This window comes from Talpa occidentalis, unplaced genomic scaffold (genome assembly GCF_014898055.3).
Source record: "Talpa occidentalis isolate TD23 unplaced genomic scaffold, MPIMG_talOcc4v2.1 talOcc4.15, whole genome shotgun sequence".
In the NCBI taxonomy this organism is placed as follows: Eukaryota; Metazoa; Chordata; class Mammalia; order Eulipotyphla; family Talpidae; genus Talpa; species Talpa occidentalis.
The window spans coordinates 14,146,290-14,156,069 of record NW_023601543.1 but is presented as its reverse complement, the minus strand read 5'-3'; the positions used below and the strand labels follow the sequence as shown (position 1 = coordinate 14,156,069).

The 9,780-nt window shown below is 40.0% G+C and overlaps 1 protein-coding gene across 1 annotated transcript; it reads left to right on the top strand.

Annotated features, from left to right (window-relative positions):
* The first annotated feature begins 357 nt into the window (after positions 1-357).
* LOC119246460 (olfactory receptor 10A4-like) lies at positions 358-1,263 on the top strand. Its single transcript, XM_037512818.1, has one exon. It carries the CDS (start codon positions 358-360, stop codon positions 1,261-1,263), a length of 906 nt encoding a protein of 301 aa, XP_037368715.1.
* Positions 1,264-9,780: the final 8,517 nt, after the last annotated feature.

The window sequence follows — 9,780 nt, the reverse complement described above, 5'->3', positions numbered from 1 at the left end:
TGGCTGCAGTAAAAACCACCATAATAAGAATTCCAAACTTAGAACATTTAGCTGTATTTTATAGAAAAAAATAATGGGGGAAATGTGCATATTTATGTGTCATATTCAGTTTCAAGAGCCCAAATATTCTACATATGAAAGGTTAATTGCAGTCATGAAGTAACTTTCTAAATGGCCCCTGGGGATGTGTGGTCAATTTATTAATTAAGATGACAATCCAAGCCAGTTACCAGTTATGCTTGATACGTATGATGCCTCTGAGCTGTTTGATTTTTTCCTAAAAATAACGTCTGATCAATGGCCATTCTTCATATTTTTTTTTAGATCCAAGCCATGACTAGCACAGAGGAAGAAAATATGACTCAAATTTCAGAAGTTATCCTTTTGGGTTTTGGGGATCTCCATGGCTTTCAGTTTCTTCTTTTTGGGATATTTCTGGCCATCTATGTGGTGACTGTCATGGGCAACATTGTGATCCTAACTGTGGTGTCAGCTGATCGCTCTCTTCACACGCCCATGTATTTCTTTCTTGCTCACTTTTCCTTTCTCGAGATTGGTTACACGACTACCATTGAGCCCGTGATGCTGAGAACATTTCTGTCAACTCATGTGCCTATTTCTTTCCCAGGCTGTGCTTGCCAGTTTTATTTTTTTGCTGCGCTGGTGGCTACTGAATGCTTCTTCCTGGCTGTTATGTCTTACGATCGCTACATAGCCATCTGCAACCCATTGCACTACTCCAGCATCATGGACCACTGGGGTTGCTTACAGTTAGCTGGTGCCTCTTGGGTGGCTGGATTTCTAGCACCCATCCTTCTTATGGTCCTCATCTTTCAGTTAACATTCTGTACCGCCAATGAGATCGATCACTTCTTCTGTGATTTGAAGCCCATCATGAAGCTGGCCTGTACTGATACTCAAGTAGCTGAGATGACCTCTTTTATATGCACCTCCTTATTTGCCCTTGGCCCATTCCTGCTGACCCTGGCTTCTTATACTCATATCATCTCCACCATTCTGAGGATTCCTTCCAACACAGGGAAGCAGCGAGCCTTCTCCACCTGTTCTTCCCACCTGACAGTGGTCAGTCTGTATTATGGGACACTGGGCATTGTCTACGGCTTCCCATCAGGCCCTCAGCATGAACACTTACTGAAGTTGCTTTCCCTTCTGTATACAGTACTCACCCCTGCTCTCAACCCTGTTATTTACACATTAAGGAACAAGGATGTAAAAGTAGCTCTAAGAAAATTGATGCAATGAGGCATATAGTCTTTATCAAAAGGACGTTTGAATTTTCTAGTGGTTCTTGGCACATCCTAAAAACCCCAATAAAGTCAAAAGTTTTCTACATTGTAAATAATAGTTGCTATGAAATTTATCAGTTTTCCTTTTTTCCATCCATTTTCTCCACAGTAATGAACAGGAAGTTTGTGATGATTTTGTTTGTTGAACATTTTGTAGTTGCCTGGCACTATGCTAAGATTTGTACAAGGATTATTGTGCTAAATAATCACAGCAACACTGTGAGGTAGGCACTATTGTTATCCCCATTTTACAGATATCACACGTGTGTCCCAGAGATTAATTCACTTGTTAAGACCATCCACTTGGACAGTCATGAAACCAGAAAATGAAATTGAGTTCAAGATTTGTTTAGCAAAAAATCCTGATCTTCCCACTAACAGAGGGCCATGAACATTTGAGTGCACATAACAGATCATGGAAAACCATGCTGCAAATGACTTTTCTTAGGGGAGCCTGAGTTTATATATGAGATGAAAAGGAGAAAAAAACTGTAATGCAATCTAAATCCCAGTCTGTCTCCTTTCTCCACCTAAAGTCTTGATAAAAATACATGAGTTAAAATTGTCATGAGGTTAAAATTTGTTATAGTTTTTTATTTCAGCATTATTTCTTAAAACAAAAGATTACAGCCAACCTAACTGGTTAAGTACACATCCATACATGGACTATAACATATGCATAAACAAAAAACCAAAAGAGAATGAGTAAGCTGTGCACTTGTTGATATGAAAACTCTCCACAATATATTGTAAGTATGAAAAACAAGGTGTAATACAGTGTATATAGTATGGCATCATTTGTGTAACAAAAATAAAAGAAGCAACATTTATCTATAATTGTAGATTTATAGACTATTCTGGAAGGAGACGTGTGAATTTGGCAATATCAGTGCCTCTTGTTCTTGGTAAGGAAACTAAATGGAAGGATACCATAAGTTGGGAATACTGTAAATAAATACCTATGGAAAAGTCATCAAAATTAACAAATTATTGTAAATTATACAACAGCAAAATTGTTAAACAGCAGACTTTTATACCAGCATGGAAACATGTCTAGATACTTGGGAGACTTTTCTTCTCTCAAAGGTAAGTTATAAGCTTTCTAAGAGCAGGGAACTTGTTGCCACTTACTACTGTATTTCTTCTACCATGCCATAAATACCCAAAAATATGTGCATAGCATAGATGTTTAAGTTAATATTTGTTACCATCATCCAAGATAGGGGAGCTCAAGAGCCGTTGAGCATAACAATTCTTAACACCTTGATGTATTCCCATTTCTAGAATGGAAGACCCAAAGGGGAAAATAGAGTGTGAGCTGAATGATTGATATCATTGTCAGTCCACCACGGTAGTGCAACCATAGGAGCAAGCAAAGGCCTGGGCATGAAGTGAGACAGGCATTGCCTTAAACTCTTGGAAAGGCAGCCTACATTATTCATCCATGAATGCATTTATTCATATTTGAACACATTTGTTAAATATACATTCAACATATAAATGTGTTAAGTATAAATTTAAATATGAACACCTACTATGTATGTAGCACTTATCTGGGTATAAAAAGGTTAAGGTTTACGTGAATTTACCTTGAAAACTCTCCAGTTTAAACAGTGAAAATACACAGTACCATACATGCAAACTGTAGCTAATGTTTGCCCAATTAAACCATGCCAAGGGAAGGCCATGTGACTTGACTTCCTAGGAATGGGGCTGACCTATGGAAGGGATCATCAATTTCTAATACCCATTTTCTTTTTTTTTTTTTTTTTTTTTTTAGAGGCATGTTTTATTTATTTATTTATTTGTTTGTTTGTTTATACATGCACTGGGTACAGTCAGAAGCGTGGGAGGGTGAGAGAATCCACCAGAGCCAGAGCGGGGAGCAGAGCAGGCAGAAGGACTGAAGTACACTTTGAGGGGAGCAGCGGGCAGCAGGAGAGGTCTGCGCGCCATGTGGGACCCTCCTCTGGTGGCTGGAGAGCAGCCGGGGATCGAACCGGCGCCGCCGAGGCTGCGGGCAGCTTCACAACCCAGCGCTCAACTGCTGCGCCACCGGGGAGGCCCATACCCATTTTCTAAATATGGAGCTATAGGTCTTAAAGACATGTGGATTGTAGGATGCATTGTGGGGGAAATAAAAGTGGTGAAGAAGGAGGAGGGATACCTCCACCTGGAAAAGTCCAGTTATTGCCTTCTCTGCAATACCAGCTGCCATCTGCCAATGAGAAGGCAACATATCCATAGAGAGCAGCAATTAGAGCTAATTGGGTTTCTTCTCTTTAATACCTGAGACAGGGTCCCACAGAGATCAAGTAAGGAGATCTATTAAAGACAAGCTGTTCTCTGCATATCACTTAATTCAAAGTACTTAAGGAAGCTGATTATATGCCATGTTCTCCAAGGATAACTGAAGCTCAAAATGGTGTTTTAGTGTAAGTTTAAGGACTTGATTCTTAAGCCAGAATGCAAATAAGAAATCCTTTGAGGAAGACCTACATTAGGATTTAAAGGCAATGCCTTAAGAAAGGATGGATACTTTCACACTGGCAACCATTCAATTTGGCCTATATGAACCCAGACATCTGAATAAAAGTGAAAAATTCAGGTAAATATTCAGCTTTAGGAGCACTACATATGTAAAATATCCAGGTGCCTATTTGTATTTTTTGCTATCTGGAAGAATTACAGTATTCAATAGTGATTAAAAGATTGGGTTCACCACTCAGACTAGCTTGTGAGTCCTGGCTCTATGACCTTAAACAAATACATTAGCTACTCTCATCTTTAAATCCCTCATGTGTAAATGGAAATACTAGTGTCTATACTTTTCCTCACTAGCTTAGCTTGGCACACAAGGGGTATTTAATACATGTTTGCTATTATCTTGGGCATCATTGTCATTGTCTTCTTTGTCATCATCATCATCATCATCATCGGATTTCACTGGGTCCTTTCCTGATTTGATGTAGTAAAGAGGGACTGACCAAAGAGCTAGTTAAATAACTCATACAAAGTCTAATAGTTGAAAGCAGAATCTAGAAACATGAAGATAATGTTTCTGAGACTTCCCAGTTTTGCTAGGGTCTCATTTTGCTATTCTTTGGAATGCAAAATAAAGACAGGGCCCCAATGTATTTCGTATGTTAGTTGATTAAACAGCTTTGTGGAGACTTTAGATCTTGCTGTCCATCATCTGGCTTTTAATGGCAACCCAAGCAATAAGGTAAGACTGGATCTACCTTACTCTTTCTGCAAAATCCATATTTCTTTCTTTACTTAATTGTTATGTTTCCCTTATTAAGGTCCTTCTAACAACAAGTAATATGAAGGGAAAGTGAAAGGGAGTGCCTCATAGAAGTAGAAGTCTGGTTAAAGGGGAAATAAGTTAAACTGTTAAGTTTTGGTACCAACTTTATCATGTACCATTATTCTCTCTATGTTCTGTGGTCACATTTGGTATTCTCTTTTAGTTTCTTGGATCTGTTCACTTGCTTCTCCCTCAGAATGTTTGCATATGCTATTTCTTCTGCTTAAAATGTTCTTCCTCAAAATTTCATTTCAATATATCATCATTTTTCTTAGACCTAGAAAAGTAGTAATTATGTAATTGTTTGAATATTTATGTTTTTTATGTCTGTCTTCCAGAGCCTCTGTGCCTGTCCCAGAGTAAGCACTCCGTATATATTTGATGAAAAGGTCAACAAATGCCATTGGTGTTATCACCTTGGTTAGTCAGTGAGTGAGTATTCCAATGATTGTATTTATAACAGATAAGTGACTAAAGAGTTTGAAGCATATTCACAGATTATTTGATATTTATCCCATCAATAGATAGGATCAATGTCATCTCCCTTTGAATCTCAAAGTGCTTGTGAGCATTTGTACTAATAGATAATGAGAAGGGCATCTGGGCACAATAGGAGCACCCATAATGCAGGAAGTGACTTCCAATGTTGGGTCGTAAAAACTGATATGGACTTTGCCTTATTCATTGTAAACTTGTGTTAGGAGCACCGAGATAACATGTAAGAAGTACTGCTCCTGTGAGGCCACCATACTGTGAAGTCATCTAGAGAGGCCATGTAAAGGTGTTCTTGTTGACAGTGTCTGGGGAGACAGAAGTGATGTCTACACAAATTCTATTTCATATCTTCAAATTCTTTTATCTTCCTCGAATCAATAGGTGGAACTTATGTCCTCTTTCTTTGAAAATGGAATGGCTGCGATGGTTTTGACCAGTAGAACATGATAAGGTCATTAACAAAGGGTGACAGCAACAACCAGCATCAACCACCAGATATGTGAATGAAGATGCCGCTAGATGATCCATTTCCCTAGTGGTCTGGTTCCCTCTAGTCATAGGATTCTCCAAGTTGAGAACCCAGATATTACGAAGCCAAGACAAGTTACCCCTATGGTAGCCAATCCAGATTCTTTTCTTTTTTTAAAAAAAAGATTTATTTATTTATTTATACAAGCACTGAGTACAGAGGGTGAGAGAATTCACCAGAGCCAGAGCGTGGAACAGAACAGGCAGACTGACAAAATACACTGCTGAGGGGAGCCGCGGGCAAGACAGGAGAGGTCTTTCGCGCCCTGTGGGACCCTCGCCGGTGGCCGGGGATCTAACTGGTGCTGCAGAGGCTGCGGGCAGCTTCACAGCCCAGCGCTCAACCGCTGCGCCACCAGGGGAGGCCCATCAATCCAAATTCTTGACCCACACAATCCATAAGCACAATTCAGTGGTTGTTTTATTCCACTAATTCTTGGGATGATTTCTTATAAAGAATCGTAACAAGAATAGTGGCCAAGAAATCCATATCATTTTAGAATGCAAAAAAATGCAGTTCAGAAAATTCGGCTATATAGGAAAATGCCTCTTAACCCACACTGGATTTTTTAAATGTATTATATCATTTAATACATTTCTACATTCACTTCAAGACCTGTTTTTGTGAAGAGAAGCTTCACTGAGTCTCCCAAGCCGAGAGAAGTGCTTCTTTCATTCTGGGGGCTACCCACCTTGTTGAGGATCCCCCTCTGCGGGAGACCCTTGTCACATTGCTGCAGGGTTCTCTCAGTCTTCCTGAAATATCTTGTCTATATCACTTCTGTCTTGCCTGGAGTTTCAATTAATACATTTTTGGTAATTACACAAGTGTTTTTAATGATTATTTTAATCCGGTCTGGCTTTGGTCTCCTCTAAATGCCAGGTTTCACTTGGACTCGGTCGGCACTGAGCTCCCTCTAACAAAATTGGAATATTGATAAGGGTCTGAGCCATCTGTGCTGTTCTGTTTGATTTAAGGTCATTTGTGGCTTCACCATCCAGATTTCACCACTAGCATTTCATACATTCATTTCCTGCAGTTCTGCTTCCTAGGGAAGTAAACACATGGAGGGACAGGCACATAACGAGGAAGTCAAGGTTACAGCTGAAAACAGCAAGAACTGTGAAAATAATAATACAACTAATATTCCGTGTACTGTTTACTACATGATCCTGTGAAATCTTTACAGCAGACACCATTATTATCACCATGTTACAGATGAGAACATTGAGGTTCAGTGAAGAGGGCTACAAAAATTTCACTGCTCACAAGTTATGGCATCCAGACCAGCACCCAGGTCAATCTGACTCTAAAGTTTAGTCTACTGACAAATATTCCTATCGGTATGTTGGATTCCTTGATTTTTTTTTCTTGAGGTAACAATGTGTAATCCTTGACGTTTACAACACTGGTTTGGAGGGACAGGATCTGTATGCCACCCACTGTGTTGAGGAAACCCTCTACAGAGGATCTTTATCATACTGTTGCATAGGTTTTCCTAGCCCTCCTAAAATATCTTGCCTTTATCAGTCTTGCTGGGGGTTCAGTTAATACATTTTTATTAATCACACAAATGTTTGTAATGATTGTTTTAATCTGGTCTGACTTGGGTCACCTCTGAATGCCAGGTTTCACTTGAACTTGTGTAATTTATAGCTGCAGGATCTTTCCCTTCAGGTGTTGTTACCACCCCAAATCCACCACCAAAACACTCCTTTCAATTTTTAAGATGATTTATTTTTAATAATAAAAGAAAAGCAACATGTGTCTGAAATTTAAAAGCATTTCAGGCAATAGCTTTATTGAGTGGATGGAAGGGTGTTTTGGGGGTTTGGCGGATGCAGGTCTATCCCCTTAATGACAGCTGTGAGGATGACCACGTTAGTCATTTTATAGAGTAAGGGGCAGGAAACAGCTTGTGTGTATGTGTGTATGTGTGTGTGTGTGCGTGTGCATGTGCGCACGTGCTGAATTCAGCCATTTTCCTTACTCTGTGATCCACCTGGTTATGGAGTTCCAGACACAGAGAGTTAGAGCCCATTTCTTCCCCTCTGTTGCCACCACTAACCAAGGTTTTCTCCTCTGCCCGCACCTGAAATCCCTTGGCCGGGAACAGGGAACCCTAAGGTTGGCAGAGGACCACATGAGAGAGGGCTGGCTGTTGATGGGCACTTCAGATGAAAGGAACCTAACAGTAGCAGCCAGATTTAGCTGTTGAGCAAGAAGACCCCAAATTTTATCCCTTAACAATAACAAGAGCTTAATCAAGGTATGATTAACATCTAACTCAATATCTGTGCCACTGATGTGGCTGCAGATGAGGAATATACAAGGAGCTGTCCAATTCAGGAAAGAAACTAAGAATTTGGTTTAACTGTGTGGAAGTAATTACAGGCATTTATGTGGACTGTTTACAATTTATGCCTAATTGCCACCCAGCACAATAACAATTATGCATATCATTAAATATGTGTCAGATTAATTTTGTTGTAAATTTTTATTATAACAGCAAACCCTATATGTGTAGGCTCCGTCTTCATAATTTGTTGCTCACATTGCTCACAACTTAGCAAAAAATAAGACAGAACATTTGCTGGGAGGCCAAGGCTGGGGAAGTTGCAGAGGCGGCTGCCTGGGGTTGAATATTTACTACGAGTAGCGCACAAAGTGGATAATCAACAAATGCATAAATCCCAGCAGCTTAGCTTCACCGGAGCCCTGCAGGCAGCTTCAAAATCTTTTATTCATTTATTGTTGATTCTTTGGCCTTATTCGTGCCCACAGCATGTCCCAAACCTGTTATGGTCTCCTCTGCCTCTCAACTGACCCCTCTCGCAGCTCCTGTTCCGTGGGTGAAGAGAACCTCCTCTGGGCCTCTGCAGCCGAGTGCAGAGATGCCCACCTACTAATCCTACCATTTTTCTTCACGTTGCCGTGACCTCTGGCTTCTGACAAATAGTTGTGTCCTTTCGCCTGTGCTCTGGCCTCTCCCTCCCACCTCCTCAGCCTGGTTCCCTGCCCTAGCATTTCAGGGTCTTAAGTCTATTTCCCTGATTTTTGCCACACACATAGTAGGAATTAAGTTAAACCTTTTTTTTTTAATTTCCTTCAGAGAGATGGAACACAATGGGACACACACACACACACACACACACACACCCCTGTCCTTACCTGTACCCCAGCTAAACCCATTTTCTTTCCTTCCTTTAATTTAATCTTAGATATACAATTAAATTAGGAATTCATTGAGAGAAAGGTCTGTGCTCTCTTTTTTTCTGATTTTTTAGCACAGCTTGAAGCATTAGAAAAAAATGCTGAAGGAATCCCACTCATGGATTTTTTATGGTTGATTCTTCTGCATAGGGATGGGGGTGTCTGGCATTTTTTCCTACTGCTTGCTTGCTCTTGGGGAGCTTGAGGAGGGTAGCAGAAAGCACTTGTCTTTGGTACCAGACCTACTTGAGTTCCACTCTGGTCTCTGCCACTCAGTGACTAAGGGAAATTGGGCAGCAGACTTCATCTTTCTGAGGTCCAATTACCCCGCCCAAAAAATGGGAAGAATAACACCTATATTATGGGGTTGCTGTCAGGAGAAAATGACAAGGCCCTGACACACGCCAGTAATGGTTCTTCTCAGGCAGAAAATCCCTGCGCCACTGACACTGATTTGTTCCTCCTACTTGGTAATAATGAGCCAGGATTCCAACAACCGCAAGCCTTACTCATTATCCATATTCATCTTTCATTCTTAGCTCTAGATCAGTAGTTCTCATTCCTATGAGACCTAATATTCCCTCTTAATAACAAATATTTTGTGACTCCCCCTTCACTATCCTGAAATGATTTGTAGATAATATGGTCTACCTATGTACATAATTTTAAAAAGCCAGGATAGTGACCTAACTGAAATATAAATGAGAAATGAAAGGAAAGTAATTTACAAGAAAATGATATTTATTTCAACATATAAATGCAAGGGCACAACTACATCAGACAACAGAATGAAATACATGATTGCACCAACTTAAAATGAGTAAGTTTATATCTAAGAAAAGTGAGAGGATGAGGATTGAGAACCATTACATGTAAGAAAGGAAAATATAAAAACAGAGGTACAGAAAAACAATAGACTAAAAACT

What these genes read in the sequence shown, in the direction of transcription:
- LOC119246460 (XM_037512818.1), top strand. Translation starts at nt 358, where the DNA reads ATGACTCAAATTTCAGAAGTTATCCTTTTGGGTTTTGGGGATCTCCAT.